This window comes from Ranitomeya variabilis, chromosome 4 (assembly GCF_051348905.1).
Source record: "Ranitomeya variabilis isolate aRanVar5 chromosome 4, aRanVar5.hap1, whole genome shotgun sequence".
NCBI classification, from domain to species: Eukaryota; Metazoa; Chordata; class Amphibia; order Anura; family Dendrobatidae; genus Ranitomeya; species Ranitomeya variabilis.
In genome coordinates, this window is record NC_135235.1 from 1,763,081 (window position 1) to 1,787,903 (window position 24,823).

The window sequence follows — 24,823 nt, forward strand, 5'->3', positions numbered from 1 at the left end:
GTAATTTTCCTACTGATTTTATTTTCAGGCCTCTATTCACCCAGATTCTGGCCACGTCCTCCCGCTAATCTTCAGGCCACCAGGTGAGCTTAATGTGGTGTGCTGCAGGAGTAGATGTGGAGGGCAGCGGCGCCTCTCCAGTGGGCTTCACCGTGACCTGCAGTAAGCCAAGCTCCGGCGCCTCCTTTCTATGATCTGGTGCCCAGAACTAAGCTTCATTTTCCAGCTGAAGTTGCACTAGCAGTTTGTACTTGCACTAGCAGTTTGTACATCGGTCGTGTTACGCTCCTGTCCCGCGAGTCTGTGCCTCTTACATTACATGACCGTTTCCTGAAGGCTTTAGAAGCTGCTGATGGACATTGTGCTGTTAACCTACTTGTAGATTACACTGTTACCTTATAGGCTGAACGCAATGAATTCATTTCTACTTTCAACCTTAAAAAGTATGAAAACTCACCCAGATCCTCCTCTACCAGTGACTCTCCCCCACCAGTGACTCTCCCCCTAGATCTTATGGTGCCTGCAGGTTAATACCCCCAGATCCCCCTCTACCATGACAGGTGACCTCATCCCAATGATGTTAACCCTTTGCCATCTTCCAGCATTTAGAAGATAGTAGAGGTAGATCACTGCTTCACTCACCTCTCCGGCGCCCCCCATGATGAGACGTGATCTCATCACGGGAGATCCGTGCATTGTCACATGATGACCTCCGGGTCGGCCAGCGGTGGTAGCCTATTAGACTCGGCCAGCAATCTGCCAGTGTAAAACTGACAGGTCTCATGCATTGCCATACGCATGTATTGCAATGCATGAGACCAGTGATCACAAAAATAAAAATTGAAGTTCCATGCAGAGACTGAGTAAAAAAGTAAAAAAAGAAGCCATAAAAAAAAACCAAAAAAAAAAAACATTAAATCATTAAATACTTATGTTTAGGTAAAAACAAAAAGTACGCATTAATTAGTATCGCTGCATCCAGAACGACCTGATCTATAGAACTGTCCCACTTTCTTGCATACCGTAAAAAAAGGAAAAAAAACTGCTTCATCATACAGCCGAACAAAAAGTGCCATAAATGCGATTAAAAAAACGAATGTGAATAAAAATGGTACCTCCAAAAACTAGCCCGACACAGCTCCATCAGCGGAAAAAGTTATCACTCTCAGAATAAAGCGATGCAAAAAGTTTTTCTATAAAATAGTTTTTGTGTAAAAGCTTCAAAATATAAAAAAAATTCTATAAATGTAAAAAAAAAAAAAAAAAATTCCGGAATAGCTGGTGTTCGTTCTTTCTGTCTCAAAAAAATCAGAATACAAAGCGATCAAAAGATGTCATGTGCCCGAATGGTACTAATAAAAAACATCAACTTGTCCAGCAAAAATCAAGCCCCAACATGACTGTCAGCCGAAATATGAAAAAATTCTAGCTCTCAACATATGGTGATACAAAAAACCTTATTTTGCAATAAGAAGCGTCTTTTAGTGTGTGACCGCAGCCAAACATAAAACCCGCTATAAATCATTGTAATCGCACCGACCGGAAGAATAAAGTCGCCTAATCACTTATACCGCACGAGGAACGGCGTAATACTGTAAATAAAACCAATTCTTCACTTGCTGTTGATTTTTTTTCATTCTGGCTCTCAAGGATCGCAGTAAGGCTCGACGCACATTTATCCTGCGCTCTGCATTGAGCGCTTACACTGGGGTTTCCGTGTAAATCTCTGAAATACGTGATTCAGACGAATCCCCTGGCGGAAGATTCTCTATGATGAGGACCTGTGATCCGGCGGTGTACGTCTTGTTAGGTGTGCATAAAAGCACGGTCCACCATAGTTTTGTGCACTTCTGGAAAGGACACTGCCGAAAAGAGGCCAGACGGAGTCCAGAGTAACTCTGCTGCCTCATTATAGTGAATGGATCCCTCGGTGGTTTCATCTGAATCTCGTCACTCTGAGATTTAGATGGAAACCCCAAAGTAAGTGGTCAGCGTAGAACGCCGGATAAAATGTGATCCCAAACGTTAGGTAAAATAAAAGCCTCAACTCGGTCCACAAAAAAAAAAGCAAGCCCTCACTCAGGTCTGTCATCTGTTAAGGGAAATATATGGGCGTCCATGTTACTGATAGTATAAAGGCTCTGGAAAAGGGAAATGGCCACTGCTCCCCAAAACAAACTGAGCAAATTCTGAGCTCTCAAATGCCTCCCTCCCTTCTGAGCCCCAGTGTGTGTAAACTTCATTTAGCGTCCACATGTTTTGCATTCCTGTAGTGATGAGAGCCCTCCTAATTTACGGGTGCGTGTGTCCAGAAGCATGAGCTGGGCATAATGTACTGGTCACTACAGCGTACTGGTCACTACAACGTACTGGTCACTACAACGTACTGATCACTACAACGTACTGGTCACTATAACGTACTGGTCACTATAACGTACTGATCACTACAACGTACTGGTCACTATAACGTACTGGTCACTACAACGTACTGGTCACTACAGCGTACTGGTCACTACAGCGTACTGGTCACTACAGCGTACTGGTCACTACAACGTACTGGTCACTACAGCGTACTGGTCACTACAACGTACTGGTCACTACAACGTACTGGTCACTACAGCGTACTGGTCACTACAACGTACTGGTCACTACAGCGTACTGGTCACTACAACGTACTGGTCACTACAGCGTACTGGTCACTACAACGTACTGGTCACTACAGCGTACTGGTCACTACAACGTACTGGTCACTACAGCGTACTGGTCACTACAACGTACTGGTCACTACAACGTACTGGTCACTACAACGTACTGGTCACTACAACGTACTGGTCACTACAACGTACTGGTCACTACAGCGTACTGGTCACTACAACGTACTGGTCACTACAGCGTACTGGTCACTACAACGTACTGGTCACTACAACGTACTGGTCACTACAGCGTACTGGTCACTACAACGTACTGGTCACTACAGCGTACTGGTCACTACAACGTACTGGTCACTACAGCGTACTGGTCACTACAACGTACTGGTCACTACAGCGTACTGGTCACTACAACGTACTGGTCACTACAGCGTACTGGTCACTACAACGTACTGGTCACTACAACGTACTGGTCACTACAACGTACTGGTCACTACAACGTACTGGTCACTACAACGTACTGGTCACTACAGCGTACTGGTCACTACAACGTACTGGTCACTACAACGTACTGGTCACTACAGCGTACTGGTCACTACAACGTACTGGTCACTACAGCGTACTGGTCACTACAGCGTACTGGTCACTACAACGTACTGGTCACTACAACGTACTGGTCACTACAACGTACTGGTCACTACAACGGCAGTTTGCAATTTTCACTCAGCAGCATCCACTGCTGCTTGTTTCTGGAAAACACCCATGGAGTCAAAATCGTCACTACACCTGTAGATAAATTCCCAAAGGGGTATAATTTCCAAAATGGGGTCACTTGAGGGGGGATTCTTCTCTTCTGTCAGTTAGGCGCTCTGTATATGGAATCTGCAAACTATTGTAAATTAGTTTGTTCTCCAAGAGCCAACTAGCGCTCCTTCCCTCTCGAGTCTCGCAGTGTGGCTGAGTAGTACTGTACAGCCACATATGGGGGATTTCTACATTCAGCAGAAAGTGTGGGACAAATTTTGATGCCATTTTTTTTTCATTTCCCAGTGTGAAAATGTAAAATCTGGGCTAAAACAATGTTTTTGTGGTAAAAATCTAACAATTTTTTCTTCACTGCCCAATGGTGTAAAGTTCAGTGACTCACCTGTGGTGTCAATATGATCACTGCTCCGTTAGGTGAACTCATTGAGAGGTGTAGTTTGTAAAGTTGAGTCATACATGGGGGTTCTGCTGTTCTGGAACCCCAGGGGCTCTGCCAATGTAACATGGCCCCCTCAAACCAGTGCACCAAAATCTGCACTGTAATATGGTGCTACTTCCCTTCTGAGCTTTGCACTGTGCCGCAAAAGTAGTTTTCGACCACACATGAGGTATTGATATACTCAAGAGAAACTGCACAACAAATTGCACTGTTTGTTTTCTCGTATTATCCCTTTTGAAAATTTCTAACTTAGGGTCAAAGCAGCATATAGTGGAAAAAAATAGTAATATTTCATTTACTCAGCACAATGTTATACAAGTTTGTTAATCGCCTGAAGGTTTAAAATACCCATTACTCCCCTAGATGAATTCCTTGAGGTGTAGTTTACAAAAGGGTCGCCTGTGGGGATTTCTGCTGTTTTGACATGTCGGGGGTTCTTCAAATGTGACATGGTATCCGTGACTTGTTCCAGCCAAAATAGCGCTCATTCCCTTTCTAGCCCTGCCATGCGCTCAGGCAGTCATTTTCCCCCACATGTGGGGTATCTGCGTACTCAGTAAAAATTGCATAACAAATTTTGGCATCCATTTTCTCCTTTTACCCTAAAGAAAATAAAACAATTGTGGCTTAAGCAACATTTTTTGTGGGAAAAGTGTGATTTTTTTTTTTTTTCCATGGCTGAACATTCAAGGTGCTCACCACACATCTAGATAAATTCCTTGAGGGGTCTAGTTTCCAAAATGGGATCATTTGTGGGGGGTTTCCACAGTTTAGGCACAACAAGGGTCCTTTAAATGCCGCATGGCATCCGCTATTGATTACAGCCAATTTCGTATTCCAAAACTCAAACGGCGCTCCATCCCTTCTAAGCCCTGCAGTGCGCCCAAGCAGTAATTTTCCACCACATTTGGGGTATTGGTGTGCTGAGAAGAAATCAACCTCAAATGTTATGGTGTATTTTCCTATCGCCACTACAGCACCCCTACGAGAGAGGGGATCCGCCCTCCATCCGGAGGAACCTACAGGATTTAAAGGGGCGGTCCCCCTCACCACTCTAGTTTGGGTTCCTGTCCGGACGGCGGGAGCCTGCAGGAGAACTCACCCGAGTCCACCATGCCTCTGCGCGGTATCTTTAAGGAACGGCAGAATTGGGGGCCCGGAAGCAGCGTCGGGGGTGTCCTGCGTGCAGACCCCCCCCTCGTCTGGCCACGCGGAGCGCGTCCCAGGAGTCGGGCAGTGCCGTCCTGGTCCGCTGTTTGGCGCGGGTTCAGCGTTCTCACCGGTGCTGGTGAACCCGGAAGTAGTTCTTACACTTCCGGGGTAAGCCGGGGGAGGAGCGCTGCAGCGTTATGAAAAGAGCGGCGGCTGTTGAATGAAGCATGCAGCAATGTCCTCAGTAGGGGACGCCGAGCACCCTCAGGGAGAGGGACCGGAGCAGCGCAGCAAGAGCGGTAGCCGCTCAAGAAGCAGCAGCAGCGTGGTACAAGGGCAGCAGCGTGCGAGCGCCCCAGCGTCACAGGTGGATCCTTCTCCTCCAAAACCAGTATTCACAGATTCAGCCTTATGGTGAGTGTTAACAATGCTCCTGGTGCTGATATGGTCCGTTATTTTTGTGCTTTGTTTTAGGGGAAAAAATCATCTAAATCTAAGCACAAGCAATGTGCTTTATGCACGACTCCAATGCCTGACAGTTATGCTAAAAGGCTTTGCCAGGCGTGCATCTGTCAGACCTTAGAAGAGGAAGCTCCCCTTCGATCATCAGACCTTAGAGCAGTCATCAGGGAAGAAATAAACGATTCCCTTAGAGGCAGCCGCCATGGAAGGCCGAGCAGGGACATATCTCCGGGATCTAGTCCGTCCCTGCAAGAAGGTGAATGTTCCCGCTCCTTGTCACCATCCTCCTCAGAGGAAGAGGGAAGGCCATGTTTTTCAGTGGATAACATGGATTTGTTAGTGAAAGGAGTCCGAGCAACCATGGGTGTTGCAGAGAACAGGGAACCAAGATCTGCACAAGACATAATGTTTGCGGGCTTGTGCCAGAAGAGTCGTAAGACATTCCCGGTAGTGGATACGGTTAAGACCCTTATAAAACGGGAGTGGGATAAACAGGACAAAGGTTTCCTGCCGTCATCAGCAAAAAGAAGGTATCCCTTTGACGATAGTGATCTGACACAGTGGATGAAAGTCCCAAAAGTGGATTCAGCGGTGGCCTCTACATCTAAGGCCGGTGCCCTGTGTTGTGAATTCTGCTCTTGGGCTCCCTCCGGTGGTTGTTAGTGGTAGTGCAGTGGTCTCTGGATTATAGCCAGGGCAGGTGTTTCTGCTTATTGCAGCTCTATTAGGTATTTAGGTTTGTAGGATCCATCAATCCCTGCCAGTTGTCCATTGTATCTTGGAGGGATTGCATCTCTGTCTGACTCCACTTGCCCTGCTGTCATTTCTGCTAAGATAAGTGTCTAGTTTTGGTTCTCTGTAGCACGCATGCAGTGTGCTTTTATGTGCAGTGCAATCTATTGTGTTTTTGTCCAGCTTAGACTTTGTTTGGATTTTTCTGTCATGCTGGTTTCTCTGGAGATGCAGATATACATCCTATGTCTTTAGTTAGATGTAGTATATAGTATATTCTGCTGTGGATTTTTCTAGTGTTTTAATACTGACCGCTTAGAACTCTGTCCTATCCTTTTCTATTTAGCTAGAAGTGCCTCTTTTGCTAAACTCTGTTTTTTCTGCCTGTGTACGTATTTCCTCTTAAACTCTCAGTCAATATTTGTGGGGGGCTGCTTATCCTTTGGGGCTCTGCTCTGAGGCAAGATAGGATTTCCCATTTCCACCTTTAGGGGAATTTAGTCCTCCGGCTGTGTCGAGGTGTCTAGGCCTGGTTAGGTACATCCCACGGCTACTTCTAGTTGCGGTGGCAGTATTAGGATTGCGGTCAGTACAGGTACCACCGGCTCCAGGGTCACCGGATCGTAACAGTACAACTGGCCACAATGAGTTAAATGCATCTCAGAAGAAGGGAAGAAAAGTGCTGAGCCATTTTTTTTTCTGCAGTCTGTTTTGTCTTTCCTTCCCTCTTTTCCTCTGGGTGACTGAAGAGCTGTGTGCTAGCATGGATGTTCAGGGATTAGCTTCTCGTGTAGACCAACTAGCTGCTTTTTGGTGTTGCATAATTTGCATGATGCTATTGTGCTGGGTTTTCCATGGTTGCAGGTACATAATCCGGTGTTGGATTGGAAATCTATGTCTGTGACTAGTTGGGGTTGTCAGGGAGTTCATGGTGACGTTCCTTTGATGTCAATCTCCTCCTTCCTCTGTGCCTGAACATACCGCCATGCGGAGTTATATTAAGGAGTCTTTGGAGAAAGGGCATATTCGGCCATCGTCTTCACCATTGGGAGCGGGATTTTTTTTTTGTTCTCAAGAAGGATGGCTCCTTGAGACCTTGTATTGCTTATCGCCTCTTGAATAAGATCACGGTCAAATTTCAATACCCTTTTGCCTTTGCTTTCCGATTTGTTTGCTAGGATTAAGGGGGCTAGTTGGTTTACTAAGATTGACCTTCGAGGGGCATATAATCTTATTCGTACTAAGCAGGGTGACGAATGGAAAACTGCGTTTAATACGCCCGAGGGCCATTTTGAATACCTTGTGATGCCATTCGGGCTCTCTAATGCTCCATCTGTTTTTCAGTCCTTCATGCATGATATTTTCCGGAATTATCTTGATAAATTCATGATTGTATATTTGGATGACATTTTGATTTTTTCCGATGATTGGGAGTCTCATGTGAAACAGGTCAGGATGGTTTTTCAGATCCTTCGTGACAATGCTTTATTTGTGAAGGGGTCTAAGTGTCTTTTTGGAGTGCAGAAGGTTTCTTTTTTGGGCTTTATTTTTTCTCCCTCAGGTTAAGGTTCAGGCCATTCATGATTGGATTCCGCCCACATCCGTGAAGAGTCTCCAGAAATTTTTGGGCTTTGCTAATTTTTATCGCCGTTTCATTGCTAACTTCTCCAGTGTGGTTAAACCCCTGACCGATTTGACAAAAAAGGGCGCTGATGTGACGAATTGGTCCTCTGCGGCTGTCTCTGCCTTTCAGGAGCTTAAACGCCGATTTACTTCTGCCCCGGTGTTGCATCAGCCAGATGTTTCTCTTCCATTTCAGGTTGAGGTTGACGCTTCTGAGATTGGGGCAGGGGCCGTTTTATCTCAGAGAAATTCTGATGGTTCCTTGATGAGACCATGTGCCTTCTTTTCCCGAAAATTTTCGCCTGCTGAACGTAATTATGATGTCGGCAATCGGGAATTGTTGGCTATGAAGTGGGCGTTCGAGGAATGGCGACATTGGCTTGAGGGAGCCAAGCATCGTATTGTGGTCTTGACCGATCGTAAAAATCTGATTTACCTTGAGTCTGCCAAGCGGCTGAATCCTAGACAGGTTCGATGGTCTTTGTTTTTCTCCCGTTTTGATTTCGTGGTCTCGTATCTTCCAGGGTCTAAGAATATTAAGGCTGATGCCCTCTCTAGGAGCTTTTTGCCTGATTCTCCGGAGGTCCTTGAACCGGTCGGCATTCTAAAGGAAGGGGTGGTCCTTTCTGCCATCTCCCCTGATCTGCGACGGGTTCTTCAGGAATTTCAGGCTGACAAACCTGACCGCTGTCCAGTGGGGAAAATGTTCGTTCCTGATAAATGGACTAGTAGGGTGATTTCGGAGGTTCATTGTTCTGTGTTGGCTGGTCATCCTGGTATTTTTGGTACCAGAGATTTGGTTGGTAGGTCTTTTTGGTGGCCTTCTTTGTCGCGGGATGTGCGTTCTTTTGTGCAGTCCTGTGGGACTTGTGCGCGGGCTAAGCCTTGTTGTTCCCGCGCTAGTGGGTTGCTTTTGCCTTTGCCGGTCCCTGAGAGGCCTTGGACGCATATTTCTATGGATTTTATTTCAGACCTTCCGGTTTCCCAGAAGATGTCGGTCATCTGGGTGGTTTGTGACCGGTTTTCTAAGATGGTTCATTTGGTGCCTTTGCCTAAGTTGCCTTCCTCTTCTGATTTGGTTCCATTGTTTTTTCAGCATGTGGTTCGTTTGCATGGTATTCCGGAGAATATTGTGTCCGACAGAGGTTCCCAGTTTGTTTCTAGGTTTTGGCGGGCCTTTTGTGCTAGGCTGGGCATTGATTTGTCTTTTTCTTCTGCATTTCATCCTCAGACAAATGGCCAGACCGAGCGAACTAATCAGACTTTGGAGACTTATTTGAGATGCTTTGTGTCTGCCGATCAGGATGATTGGGTGGCCTTTTTGCCATTGGCCGAGTTTGCCCTTAATAATCGGGCTAGTTCGGCTACTTTGGTTTCGCCTTTTTTTTTGTAATTTTGGTTTTCATCCTCGTTTTTCTTCTGGGCAGGTTGAGCCTTCTGACTGTCCTGGTGTGGATTCTGTGGTTGACAGGTTGCAGCAGATTTGGGCTCATGTGGTGGACAATTTGGTGTTGTCTCAGGAGGAGGCTCGACGTTTTGCTAACCGTCGTCGGTGTGTTGGTTCCCAGCTTCGGGTTGGGGATTTGGTTTGGTTGTCTTCCCGTCATGTGTTATGACCTGGTGGTTAAGGAGCAACATGGGACGAGCTCTGAGGAGGTGGTATCTGTACTGACCGCAGTTCCTAATCCTAACACCAACACTAGAAGTAGCCGTGGGATGTTCCTGTCACTCCCTAGACACCTCGTCACAGCCTGAGAACTAACTACCCCTAAAGATGGAAACAGAAGAAACAGAAAGCTATCTTGCCTCAGAGAAAACCCCCAAAGGAAAGATAGCCCCCCACAAATATTGACTGTGAGTGGAGAGGGAAATGACATACACAGAATGAAAACAAGATTTAGCAAAGGCGGCCAATACTAACTAAATAGACAGGATAGAAAAGGATACTGTGCGGTCAGTATTAAAAGCTAAAAATCCACGCAGAGTTTACAAAAATTCTCCACACCGACTCACGGTGTGGAGGGGCAAATCTGCTTCCCCAGAGCTTCCAGCTAAGCTGAATATATCATACAGACAAGCTGGACAAGAAAAAACACAACATGAGCTGAACGATTAAGTCCACAGCAAGTGGACAACCAAAAGAAAAGCAATGACTTATCTTTGCTGAAATGGACAGGCAATCAGAGAAATCCAAGGAGAGATCTGAATCCAACCAAGAAACATTGACAGCTGGCACTGGCTGAAGACTAGAGCCAGGCTAAATAGCAGAGCCAGGAGAGACGATCAGTGGAAGCAGCTGCAATGCTAAACCCAAGGAGCAGCAGTTCCACTCAAAACCACCGGAGGGAGCCCAAGGGCAGAAGTCACAAAAGTGCCATTTACAACCACCGGAGGGAGCCCAAGAACGGAATTCACAACAGTCATGTTCCTATGAAGGTCTCTTCCCCTAAGTTTAAGCCTCGGTTTATTGGTCCTCATAGGATTTCTGAGATTATTAATCCGGTGTCTTTTCGATTGGCGCTTCCGGCCTCTTTTGCTATCCATGATGTCTTCCATAGATCTTTATTGCGGAAATATGTGGTGCCCGTTGTTCCCTCTGTTGATCCTCCGGCCAATGTTTTGGTTGATGGGGAGTTGGAGTATGTGGTTGAGAAGATTTTGGATTCTCGTTTTTCGAGGCGGAGGCTTCAGTACCTTGTCAAATGGAAGGGTTATGGCCAGGAGGATAATTCTTGGGTTTTTGCTTCTGATGTCCATGCTGCTGATTTGGTTCATGCTTTTCATCTGGCTCGTCCTGATCGGCCTGGGGGCTCTGGTGAGGGTTCGGTGACCCCTCCTCAAGGGGGGTACTGTTGTGAATTCTGCTTTTGGCTCCCTCCGGTGGTTGTAGGTGGTAATGCAGTTGCCCCTGAGTTGCAGTCCTGGTCAGGTGTATCTGCTGATTGCAGTTCTGACTGGGGTATTTAGGCGTGCAGGATTCATTAGTCCTTGCCAGTTTTCAATTGTTGTTGGGAGGTGTTGGACCTCTGCTTGGTTCCTCCTGCCTTTCTGCCAAATCAGCAAAGATAAGTGTCTGTTTTTTTTTTCCTGTGGCACACATGCTATGTGCTTCACAATTCAGTGCTATTCTTTGTGTTTTCTTGTCCAGCTTAGATTGTGTCAGTATTTTCTCAGTCTTGTTGGATTCTGTGGAGTGGCAGATATACATTCCATGTCTTTAGTTAGATTGTGGAACTTTTTGTATTATCTGCTGTGGATATTTTTGGAAGGGTTTTAATACTGACCGCCTAGTAATCTGTCCTATCCTTTCCTATTTAGCTAGAGTGGCCTCTTTTGCTAAATCCTGTTTTCTACCTGCGTGTGTCTATTCTTCTACTCACAGTCATTATTCGTGGGGGGCTGCCTATCTTTTGGGGGTCTGCTCTGAGGCAAGGTAGCATTCCTATTTCCATCTATAGGGGTATTTAGTCCTCCGGCTGTGTCAAGGTGTCTAGGGTATGTTAGGCGCACCCCACGGCTACTTCTAGTTGCGGTGTTAGTTCAGGATTTGTGGTCAGTACAGGTTCCACCGACTCCAGAGAAAGTTTCATGCGGCTCCAAGGTCACCAGATCATAACAGGGGGCTTAGCCCACAGCAGGCTAGCAAGAGAAACTAAACTTATATGATATTTCATACCATATCATGAGGGCCCCGATCACCAGATACAGGAGTGAGGGCCCCGATCACCAGATACAAGAGGAGCGAGGGCCCCGATCACCAGATACAAGAGGAGCGAGGGCCCCGATCACCAGATACAAGAGGAGCGAGGGCCCCGATCACCAGATACAAGAGGAGCGAGGGCCCCGATCACCAGATACAAGAAGAGCGAGGGCCCCGATCACCAGATACAAGAGGAGCGAGGGCCCCGATCACCAGATACAAGAGGAGCGAGGGCCCCGATCACCAGATACAGCAGGAGTGAGGGCCCCGATCACCAGATACAGGAGTGAGGGTCCCGATCACCAGATACAAGAGGAGCAGTGAGGGCCCCGATCACCAGATACAGGAGGAGCGAGGGCCCCGATCACCAGATACAGGAGGAGCGAGGGCCGCGATCACCAGATACAGGAGGAGTGAGGGCCCCGATCACCAGATACAAGAGGAGCGAGGGCCCCGACCACCAGATACAAGAGGAGCGAGGGCCCCGATCACCAGATACAAGAGGAGCGAGGGCCCCGACCACCAGATACAAGAGGAGCGAGGGCCCCGATCACCAGATACAAGAGGAGCGAGGGCCCCGATCACCAGATACAAGAGCAGCGAGGGCCCCGATCACCAGATACAAGAGGAGCGAGGGCCCCGATCACCAGATACAAGAGGAGCGAGGGCCCTGCTCACAAGCTTACAATCTATAGGAAAAGGGAGACACGAAAGGTGGATGGTAACAATTGTTTATAATATTATCTACAGCTCCTCTGTATATACTATATATCCACAACTCCTATGTATGTTCTGTATATCCCCAGATTCTATGTATATAATATTATTCACAGCTTCCCTGTATATATTATTTATATCTCCTTTGTATATACTATATATCCACACCTCCTCTGTATATAATATAGATCCACAATTCCTCTGTATATACTATATATCCACAGCTCATCTGTATGTACTATGAATACACAACTCCCTTCTGTAGTCAAGCTCTGTATATACTATGTATCCACAATTTCAATGTGTGAAAAATTATACTCAGCTTCTCTGTATATACATTATATCCACAGCTCCTGTGTATACAATATTATCTACAGCTCCTCCGTATATATTATATATCCACAGCTCCTCTTTATATACAATATATCCACAGCTCCCTTCTGTAGTCCTGCTCTGTATATACTATATATCCGCAGTTCCTATGTATGTAAAATTATCCTCAGGTCCTCTGTATATGCTATATATCCACAGCTCCTCTGTATATATTATGTATCCACAGCTCCTCTGTATATACTATATATCCACAGCTCCTCTGTATATACTATATATCCACAGCTCCTGTGTATGTATTATGCACAGCTCTTCTTGTATATACTATATATCCACAGCTCCTCTTTATATATTGTACAATCGTGGCCAAAAGTATTGACACTCCTGCAATTCTGTCAGATAATACTCTGTTTCTTCCTGAAAATGATTGCAAACACAAATTCTTTGGTATTATTATCTTCACTTAATTTGTCTTAAATGAAAAAACACAAAAAGAATTGTCCTAAAGCCAAATTGGATATAATTCCACACCAACCATAAAAAGGGGGTGGACAAAAGTATTGGCACTGTTCGAAAAATCATGTGATGCTTCTCTAATTTGTGTAACTAACAGCCCCTGTAACTTACCTGTGGCACCTAACAGGTGTTGGCAATAACTAAATCACACTTGCAGCCAGTTGACATGGATTAAATTTGACTCAACCTCTGTCCTGTGTCCTTATGTGTACCACATTGGTCTTCTTTCTTTTCTCCATGCTCAAAGAACTGTCTGAGGACTTGAGAAACCAAATTGTGAGGAAGCATGAGCAATCTCAAGGCTACAAGTCCATCTTCAAAGAGCTGAATGCTCCTGTGTCTACCGTGCGCAGTGTCATCAAGAAGTGTAAAGCCCATGGCACTGTGGCTAACCTCCCTAGATGTGGACGGAAAAGAAAAATTGACGAGATTTCAACACAAGATTGTGCGGATGTTGGATAAAGAACCTCGACTAACATCCAAACAAGTTCAAGCTGCCCTGCCGTCCGAGGGTACAACAGTGTCAACCCGTACTATCCGTCGGCGTCTGAATGAAAAGGGACTGTATGGTAGGAGACCCAGGAAGACCCCACTTCTTACCCCGAGACCTAAAAAAGCCAGGCTGGAGTTTGCCAAAACTTACCTGAAAAAGCCTAAAACGTTTTGGGAAGAATGTTCTCTGGTCAGATGAGACAAAAGTAGAGATTTTTGGGCAAAGGCATCAACATAGAGTTTACAGGAGAAAAAAAGAGGCATTCAAAGAAAAGAACACGGTCCCTACAGTCAAACATGGCGGAGGTTCCCTGATGTTTTGGGGTTGCTCTGCTGCCTCTGGCACTGGACTGCTTGACCGTGTGCATGGCATTATGAAATCTGAAGACTACCAACAAGTTTTGCAGCATAATGTAGGGCCCAGTGTGAGAAAGCTAGGTCTCCCTCAGAGGTCATGGGTCTCCCAGCAGGACAATGACCAAAACACACTTCAAAAAGCACGAGAAAATGGTTTGAGAGAAAGCACTGGAGACTTATGAGGTGGCCAGCAATGAGTCCAGACCTGAATCCCATAGAACACCTGTGGAGAGATCTAAAAATGGCAGTTTGGAGAAGGCACCCTTCAAATATCAGGGACCTGGAGCAGTTTGCCAAAGAAGAATGGTCTAAAATTCCAGCAGAGCATTGTAAGAAACTCATTGATGGTTACCGGAAGCGGTTGGTCGCAGTTATTTTGGCTAAAGGTTGTGCAACCAAGTATTAGGCTGAGGGTGCCAATACTTTTGTCGGGCCCATTTTTGGAGTTTTGTGTGAAATCTACTATATAATTGTCTAAGGGTACTTCCGTCTGTCTGTCGCGGTTATTCGTTCGCTGATTGGTCTCGCCAGCTGCCTGTCATGGCTGCAGCGACCAATCAGCGACGCGCACAGTCCGAAAAAAAATGTCCGCTCCTTACTCCCCACACTCACTGCCCGGCGCCCACATACACCCCTCCGGTCACTGCTCACACAGGGTTAATGCCGGTGGTAATGGACCGCGTTATGCTGCGGGTAACGCACTCCGTTACCGCCGCTATTAACCCTGTGTGTCCCCAACTTTGTACTCTGTGCTGTATACTGTGTCACTGGGCAATATACTACGTCGCTGGGCAATATACTATGTGACTGGGCAATATACTACGTCGCAGGGCAATATACTACGTAATTGGGCAATATACTAGTTGACTGGGCAATATACTACGTAATTGGGCAATATACTATGTGACTGGGCAATATACTACGTCGCTGGGCAATATACTACGTAATTGGGCAATATACTAGGTGACTGGGCAATATACTACGTGGCTGGGCAATATACTACGTAATTGGGCAATATACTATGTGGCTGGGCAATATACTACGTGGCTGGGCAATATACTACGTGGCTAGGCAATATACTACGTTCCTGGGCAATATACTACGTGGCTGGGCAATATACTACGTCGCTGGGCAATATACTACGTGACTGGGCAATATACTACATGACTGGGCAATATACTACGTGACTGGGCAATATACTACGTGACTGGGCAATATACTACATGACTGGGCAATATACTACATCGCTGGACAATATACTACGTGACTGGGCAATATACTACGTGACTGGGCAATATACTACATCGCTGGACAATATACTACGGCGCTGAGCAATGCATATTCTAGAATACCCGATACGTTAGAATCGGGCCACCATCTAGTGATCAATATTTTGCTTTTTGCTTCATTTTTTTTGTGTTTTTTCATTTAAGACAAATTAAATGAAGATAATAATACCAAAGAATTTGTGTTTGCAATAATTTTCAGGAAGAAACTGGGTATTATCTGACAGAATTGCAGGGGTGTCAATACTTTTGGCCACAACTGTATATATACAGCTTCTTTGTATATATTATATATCTACAGCTACTTTCTATATACTATATATCCACAGCTCCAGTGTTGATATTATCCACAGCTCCTCTGTATATACTTTATATTTACAGCTCCTCCGTATATATTATCTACAGTTCCTGGGTATATACTATATATCCACAGCTTCTCTGTATATACTATATATTCATAGCTCCTCTTTATATACTGTATATATACAGCTCCTTTGTATATATCTACAGCTACTCTGTGTTAGGACTGGCGGAACGCACCAAGTAAAAGATGTAATAATATTGGTACGTTCGAAGTCCGGGGTCCACCGTGCAGGTGAAAACCCGCTGCTAGCAAATGGCGGCGGAAGCGAACCCTGCAAAGCCACAGGTCCGCAATACTGTAGAAATGAGTGCAAGCAAGGAGTCGGCGACTGACTTCAATGGCAGAAGCCGGAAAAGCAGCAGTAACTCTTTGTACAGAGTGGGACTGAGCAAGACGCTGGGACCGACGTCTCCGCTGAGCAGGCTCCACTGCGGCAGGAGAAGAATGGGAGACCGCAGCAGAGACGGCCCGAGATTCCCCCTGTGCAGAATCGGGAACTCGACCCCTAACATTACCCCCCCTCCTAGGGCCTCGCTACGCTCGAAGGCAGCAATAAGCTGCGGAGCCTGAATGTGCTCAGCAGGCTCCCAAGACCTGTTCTCAGGACCACAGCCCTTCCAATCCACCAGATAAAATTTTTTGCCACGTACCACCTTGTACCCCAGAATGGCATTCACCTTGTAATAGTCCATAGACGAACCTGATGTCCCAGCAGATGACTCGGAAAACCGGGACATGTATACGGGCTTCAAAAGGGACACATGAAAGGTGTCGGTGATACCTAGACGAGGCGGAAGGGCTAAACGGTAGACCACGGGATTAACCCGTTCGAGGACCTTAAAAGGACCTAAGTAGCGAGGTGCAAACTTTGTAGACTCAACTCGCAGCCTGATGTTACGGGCGGAGAGCCACACTAAGTCGCCAGGAGCAAAGGTCGGAGCGGGGCGCCGATGTGCATCGGCGGAGGACCTCATTCTCTCCTTGGAAGCCCGAATGGCATCCTGAGTGCGATCCCAAATGTCCCGCGCCTCCACAGCCCAGTCTGCCACCCTGGAATCAGCGGAATCAGGGCATGGGCACAGGTACCCGCGGATGCTGACCATAGTTAAGGAGGAATGGGGTCTGTCCAGTGGAGTCGGCTACAGCGTTGTTCAGAGCAAACTCCGCCCACGATAGCAAAGATGCCCAGTCATCTTGTCTACCAGAGACAAAATGTCGCAGATATGTGACCAAGGTCTGGTTGGCTCTCTCTACCAACCCATTCGTCTCGGGATGATAGGCAGAAGAGAGATTTAACTCAATACTGAGAAGATGACAAAGCTCTCTCCAGAACCGAGACGCAAACTGGGGACCCCGATCACTGACAATTTTGTCCGGCATACCGTGAAGGCGGAAGATATGCTTAATAAATAACGCTGCCAAGGCCCGTGCAGAAGGTAGCCGAGGAAGCGGCACCAAATGCACCATTTTAGAAAAATGGTCGGTGATTACCCAAATGATGGTACAGCCACGAGACTTGGGCAAACCCACCACAAAGTCCATCCCAACCATCTCCCAGGGCCTGTCTGCCACCGGCAGAGGGTATAACAAACCAGCTGGCCGTTGACGGAGAGACTTATTTTTGGCACAAGAGACACATGCCCGAACATAGTCCCCGACGTCACGAACCATATGTGGCCACCAGTACGTTCTCGCCAGCAACTCAGATGTCCTCTTTGCCCCAAAGTGTCCACCCACTCTGGACGAATGAGCCCAAGAGAGAACCTCCGGTCGCAAATTGATGGGAAAAAAAGTCTTGCCCGGAGGCACAGACTATAGCGAAACCGGAGCTACGGTTCTCAGACTCTCCGAAGGGACAATAAGCCGAGGCTCCTCCTCCTCCTCCTCAGTTGACACAAGGGAACGAGAGAGAGCGTCAGCACGAATGTTCTTCTCCCCGGCAAGATAATGTAAAGTGAAGTGGAACCGGGAGAAAAACAAGGACCATCTGGCCTGACGAGAATTCAGCCGCTGGGCTGTATGCAAATAGACCAAATTTTTTTGGTCCGTGAAGACTTGGAAAGGAAACCGAGCACCTTCCAAAAGATGTCTCCACTCCGAAAAGGCCAACTTCATTGCTAGCAACTCCCTATCCCCGATGGAGTAATTTCTCTCTGCTGGTGTGAAGGTCTTAGAGAAGAAGAAGCATGGATGCTTCCGACCTTGAGCATCCTTTTGATAGAGGACTGCTCCAGCACCAACGGATGAGGCATCCACCTCCATTAGGACTGACCTATCCACATCAGGACGATGTAAGATGGGAGCGCTAGCAAAATGAAACTTTATCGAAGTGAAGGCCTTGGAGTCCTCTTCCGACCACAATTTGGGATTCGCTCCCTTCTTGGTGAGGGATACCAAGGGAGCTACCAAAGTGGAGAAGTGGGGAATGAACTGGCGATAGTAATTAATGAACCCCATAAAGCGCTGCACCGCTTTAAGAGAATGGGGTTCTTGCCAGTCCATCACAGCCTGTAGTTTGGCAGGATCCATAGCCAATCCCTGGGCGGAGATGATATAGCCCAGGAAAGGCAAAGACTCCTACTCAAACACACACTTCTCCAACTTTGCATAAAGGGAATTCGCCCGTAAGAGTTCGAAGACTCTGCCTACATCTCTCCGGTGGGAGTCAATATCTGGAGAGAAGATGAGAATATGATCCAGATAGACTACGACCGAGGTGGAAAGCATATCCCGGAAGATATCGTTGACAAAGTCCTGAAAAACGGCTGGGGCATTACAGAGACCAAAGGGCATCACCAGATACTCATAGTGCCCATCCCTGGTATTAAAAGCCGTTTTCCATTCGTCCCCCTCACTAATGCGAATCAGGTTGTAGGCACTCCGCAGATCTAGTTTGGTGAAAACCTTTGCTCCCCTTAGCCTGTCAAAGAGCTCAGAAATCAGGGGCAAAGGGTATTTATTTTTAATGGTGATGGCATTAAGACCCCTGTAATCGATGCAAGGACGTAATTCCCCGTTGTTCTTCTGTACGAAGAAGAATCCCGCCCCTGCAGGAGACACTGACTTCCTAATGAATCCTCTTGCCAAATTCTCCTGGATGTATTGAGAGATGGCCTCCATCTCAGGGAGAGAGAGGGGATATACCCTTCCCCGAGGAGGTTCAGCTCCAGGCAAGAGGTCAATAGGACAGTCGTAGGGGCGATGAGGTGGTAGAGTCTCAGCTGCCTTTTTAGAGAATACGTCTACATAGCACCAATAGCATTTGGGAAGAGAAGAAAGGTCTGCGGGTACTTCGGTAGAAGAAACCTGTACACACTCACTCACACACCTGCCCATACAAGCCTTACTCCAACCCAATATTTTCCCTGAGGACCACTCTATGTGGAGAGTGGAAACAGAGCCAGGGTATTCCCAGTAAAATCTCATCCATTCCCTCGGGAAGGACAAGAAGGGAAATAATCTCCTGGTGGGAAGGGGACATGGACAACGAGAAAGGGACAGTCTGGTGTGTGATTTGCAGTGGAAGTGTGGTCCCATTCACAACTCTAACTGTTACAGGTTTGGCGAGCATAACTAATGGTATAGTGTGGCGCAAAGCAAAAGCAGAGGACATAAAATTCCCTTCTGCTCCTGAATCCACACAAAGCTCGACTGTTAGAGTGGAAGAGCCTAACAGGATTGTCCCTTTAAAGGACAGTTTGGAGGAAAATGTAGCCGTGTCTAGTGAACCTCCCCCAATGGTTACTAGACGCGATCGTTTCCCGATCGCCGTGGACATTTATTGGCGTAATGTCCTAGTTGATGACAATACTTGCAAACCACAGATACTCGAGCGGCCTGAGACTTAGGTCCCGCTCGAGAAACCTCCATGGCCTCATGGGAGTCGGACGCCAAAACAGGAGACTCAAGAGGTCTGGCGAAGGTGGGAGCCAGCCGAAACCTCTGCCTACACTGGGTCCGCTCTAACCTCCGCTCATGAAAACGGAGATCAATGCGGGTAGATACAGAAATAAGCTCCTCCAGTGTGGCGGGTATCTCCCTGGTGGCCAAGGCGTCCTTCACGTGGTCTGCCAGTCCCAGAACACCGGAATTAGATCTTTGTCTGGCCACTCTAACTCTGAAGCTAGAGTCCGGAACTGGATGGCAAACTGGCTGACCATGGACGAGCCCTGAGTAATAGTCAACAACTGGAGCGCGGTATCGTGGGTAACACGAGGTCCTAAAAAGACCTGCTTCAGTGCATCCAGAAAGAGAGGAGCACTCTGTACCACACGATCATCACGCTCCCAAAGTGGCGTTGCCCACTCCAACGCCCTGCCCGACAGGAGAGATAAAATAAATCCCACTTTCGCCCGTTCCGTAGGGAAATGTGACGCCAGGAGCTCAAGGTGTATGGAGCACTGGCTCACGAATCCGCGACATTGCTTACTGTCACCAGCAAACTTGTCAGGAAGCGGGAGACGGGATAAAGTCGGGGCAGGGGTGGCAGCGGACAAACTGGCTGCGGCTACACTTGCAGCCTGAACAGCGACAGCAGTGACATCCACAGCCGAAGTTGAAAGCTCTAGAGCGGCCAACCTTCCCTCCAGCTGCTGGATGTACCGCTGTAAACGCTGATCGTCCGCCATTTACTAGCCAGACCCTGGCGCTAGTGTTCTGTTAGGACTGGCGGAACGCACCAAATAAAAGATGTAATAATATTGGTGCGTTTACAGTCCGGGGTCCACCGTGCAGGTGAAAACCCGCTGCTAGCAAATGGCGGCGCTATATGGCGGTGGAAGCGAACCCTGCAAAGCCACAGGTCCGCAATACCGCACAAATGAGTGCAAGCAAGGAGTCGGCGAACTCAATCCCAAGACTCATGGTAGAAGTCCGTACAGACTACTTGCTCACCACACCGCAACTGGGTATAGTAAGAGCACCGAAGTGCGAACTGTGCCGTGCTGACAGACACCACTGGTACCCGGTCGTGGGTTAAGAAGCGCACTACTGGCGCGTGGCGCCGCACTGGTCGGTCACAGCGATAGACGCTGACTCGTGTGTAACACGTGGAGTGTTTAGCATACCTCCCAACTTTTGAAGATGGGAAAGAGGGACAAAGTTTGTGGCGCGCGGAGCGCGCCTTGGCAAATTTTAGGCCACGCCTCTGACCACACCCATTCATAATTAGTCACACCCATATCCACGTCCCAACCACACCCATTTAGCACTGCTGATCACACTGTTTCATATACAATAGTTATAAACAAAAAAATATGGCCACACAGTGCCCCATACTGTATAATGACCACACATGATGCCCCATACTGTATAATGGCCACACATGACGCTCCATACTGTATAATGGCTCCACATGATGCTCCATACTGTATAATGGCCACACATGACGCTCCATACTGTATAATGGCCACACATGATGCTCCATATTGTATAATGACCGCACATGATGCTCCATACTGTATACTGGCTGCACATGATGCTCCATATTGTATAATGACTGCACATGATGCTCCATACTGTATAATGGCCACACATGATGCTCCATACTGTATAATGACGGCATGCATACCGTATAATGGCCGCACATGATGCTCCATACTGTATAATGACTGCACATGATGCTCCATACTGTATAATGGCCACACATGATGCTCCATACTGTATAATGACCGCACATGATGCTCCATATTGTATAATGACCGCACATGATGCTCCATACTGTATGATGACCACACATGATGCTCCATACTGTATACTGGCTGCACATGATGCTCCATATTGTATAATGACTGCACATGATGCTCCATACTGTATAATGGCCGCACATGATGCTCCATACTGTATAATGACCGCACATGATGCTCCATACTGTATAATGACCGCACATGATGCCCCATACTGTATAATGGCCACACATGATGCTCCATACTGTATAATGAACACACATGACTCCATACTGTATAATGACGGCATGCATACCGTATAATGGCCGCACATGATGCTCCATACTGTATAATGACTGCACATGATGCTCCATACCGTATAATGGCCGCACATGACGCTCCATACTGTATAATGACTGCACATGATGCTCCATACTGTATAATGACCGCACATGATGCTCCATACTGTATGATGACCACACATGATGCTCCATACTGTATGCTGGCTGCACATGATGCTTCATACTGTATAATGACCGCACATGATGCTGCATACTGTATAATGACCGCACATGATGCTCCATACTGTATAATGGCCACAGTTCTCCATACTGTATAATGACATACAGGCACGCAGCTCACACACACGCTCATGCACACGCACACAGCTCACACACACGCAGCACACACACAGCTCACACACGCATGCAGCTCACACACATGCAGCATCACACACACAGTATCACACATACACACGCAGCATCACAAACGCAGCTCACAAACACATGCAGCTTTGACACAAATGCATCACATACGCAGCCATCACACACACACACACGCAGTCATCACACACACACGCAGTCATCACACACACACACACACGCAGCCATCACATACACACACGCAGCCATCACACACACACACACGCAGCCATCACACACACACACACACGCAGCCATCACACACACACGCAGCCATCACACACACACGCAGCCATCACACACACACACGCAGCCATCACACACACACGCAGCCATCACACACACACACGCAGCCACCACACACACACACCCAGCCATCTCACACACACACACCCAGCCATCTCACACACACACACCCAGCCATCTCACACACACGCAGCCATCACACACACGCAGCCATCACACACACACGCAGCCATCACACACACCAGATACCTCATACACACATGACACACACACAAATGCAGCATCACACACACACAATGACACACACATGCAGCATCACACACACACACACAATCTCCTCTGTGTTGCAGGGGCGGCTGATCTGTCCATGTGCAGCTCTTCAGTTTCTCCGGCTGCTCACAGCTCTGCACTATCCCGGCACCTCCCCCGTCTCTCCTTCTCTGCCGGGATTGCAGCTAAGAGCAGGAGAAGCCGGAGCTCCGTGCACACACAGGAGGAAGTGAGTCGCTGACCTCTCATCTTGATCGCTGCTGGCTCTCTCCCTCGGCGTGGCAGCGCCGCACACACAGAGGGCGGGGGGGGGATCGGTCGGGAGGAGACCCAGCATGTATAAGAAAAAAAAAACAGCCACAAACCTAAGCTACTCAGGTGCCGCCCCCTGCATTGTCCCCGCCCTAGGCACGTAGTGCGGGACATTAGTGTCCCGTCCGGGATCCCGGGGCTGACTGTCAAAATCAGGACAGTCCCGCGGGATCCGGGACGGTTGGGAGGTATGTGTTTAGTCGGGCGCTAGGTAGCAGCCATACACCTTACGCGATCTTTCATACAATAGGGTAGGGTTTATTTAATGAACGACTTGCACTCACAACAAACACACGTACACTAGCGCATGGCCGTGCGGCCATGCGAGCCTTATATAGCTGCAGCAAGTAAAAGACCTTCCTAAAAGGACCAATGAGAGACTGTCATACCAGAGCATGTGACCTTAAATCTCCACTGAGAGATCTTGCCCTGGGCATGCTCAGTGTGTGCAAAGCAAGACTTAGCCTTAGCACTTAAAGGACCTTCCTGAAAGGACCAATGGACTTAGCTGCAGTGTCTGACCATGTGACCCTCGATCTCCACTGAGAGATCTCACTCAGGGCATGCTCAGAACGAGAAATGCAGGACTTAGTCCCAGAAGCGTCTGTTCGCCGCTGCCCAGCACTGACTTCAATGGCAGAAGCCAGAGAAGCAGCAGTAACTCTTTGTACAGAGTGGGACTGAGCAAGACGCTGGGACCGACGTCTCCGCTGAGCAGGCTCCACTGCGGCAGGAGAAGAATGGGAGACCGCAGCGGAGATGGCCCGAGATTCCCCCTGTGCAGAGGTGGGAACTCGACCCCTAACACTGTGTATGTACTATATATCCACAGCTCCAGTGTTTATATTATCCACAGCTCCTCTGTATATACTATATATCCACAGCTCCTCTGTATGTACTATATATCCACAGCTCCTCTGTATATACTATATATCCACAGCTCCTCTTTATATACTATATATCCACAGCTCTTCTGTATATACTATATATCCACAGCTCCTCTTTATATAATGTATAGCCACAGCTCCTCTGCATATACTATATATCCACAGCTCCTCTGTATATACTATATATCCACAGCTCCCTTCTGTAGTCATGATCTTTATATACTAAATATACTTCACTTCTCTGTATATACTATATATCCACAGCTCCTCTGTATATACTATATATCCACAGCTCCTCTTTATATACTATATATCCACAGCTCTTCTGTATATACTATATATCCACAGCTCCTCTTTATATAATGTATATCCACAGCTCCTCTGCATATACTATATATCCACAGCTCCTCTGTATATACTATATATCCACAGCTCCCTTCTGTAGTCATGATCTTTATATACTAAATATACTTCACTTCTCTGTATATACTATATATCCACAGCTTCTCTGTATGTACTATATATCCACAGCTCTTCTGTATATGCTATATATCTACAGCTCCTCTGAATATACTATATATCCACAGCTCCTCTTTATATACTATATATCCACAGCTCCTCTGCATATACTATATATCCACAGCTCCTCTGTATACACTATATATCCCCAACTCCTCTTTATATACTATATATCCACAGCTCCTCTGTATATACTATATATCCACAGCTCCTCTGTATATACTATATATCCACAGCTCCTCTGTATATACTATATATCCACAGCTCCTCTTTATATACTATATATCCACAGCTCCTCTGTATATACTATAATTCCACAGCTCCTCTTTATATACTATATATCCACAGCTTCTATGTATGTACTATATATCCACAGCTCTTCTGTATATACTATATATCCACAGTTCCTCTTTATATACTATATATCCACAGCTCCTCTGCATATACTATATATCCACAGCTCTTCTGTATATACTATATATCCACAGCTCCTCTGTATATACTATATATCCACAGCTCCTCTGTATATACTATATATCCACAGCTTCTCTGTATGTACTATATATCCACAGCTCCTCTGTATATACTATATATCCACAGCTCCTCTTTATACACTATATATCCACAGCTCCTCTGTATATA

The 24,823-nt window shown here is 47.0% G+C and overlaps 1 protein-coding gene across 2 annotated transcripts in view; it reads left to right on the top strand.

Moving 5' to 3' along the window:
• SFXN4 (sideroflexin 4) overlaps positions 1 to 24,823 on the top strand; it is a 214,338-nt gene that overhangs the window by 102,958 nt on the left and 86,557 nt on the right. For both annotated transcript variants that reach the window (XM_077257875.1, XM_077257876.1), the window contains exon 5: positions 29 to 83. In XM_077257875.1, the coding sequence (XP_077113990.1) occupies positions 29 to 83 (55 nt within the window). The remainder of the gene's footprint in view (positions 1 to 28; positions 84 to 24,823) is intronic.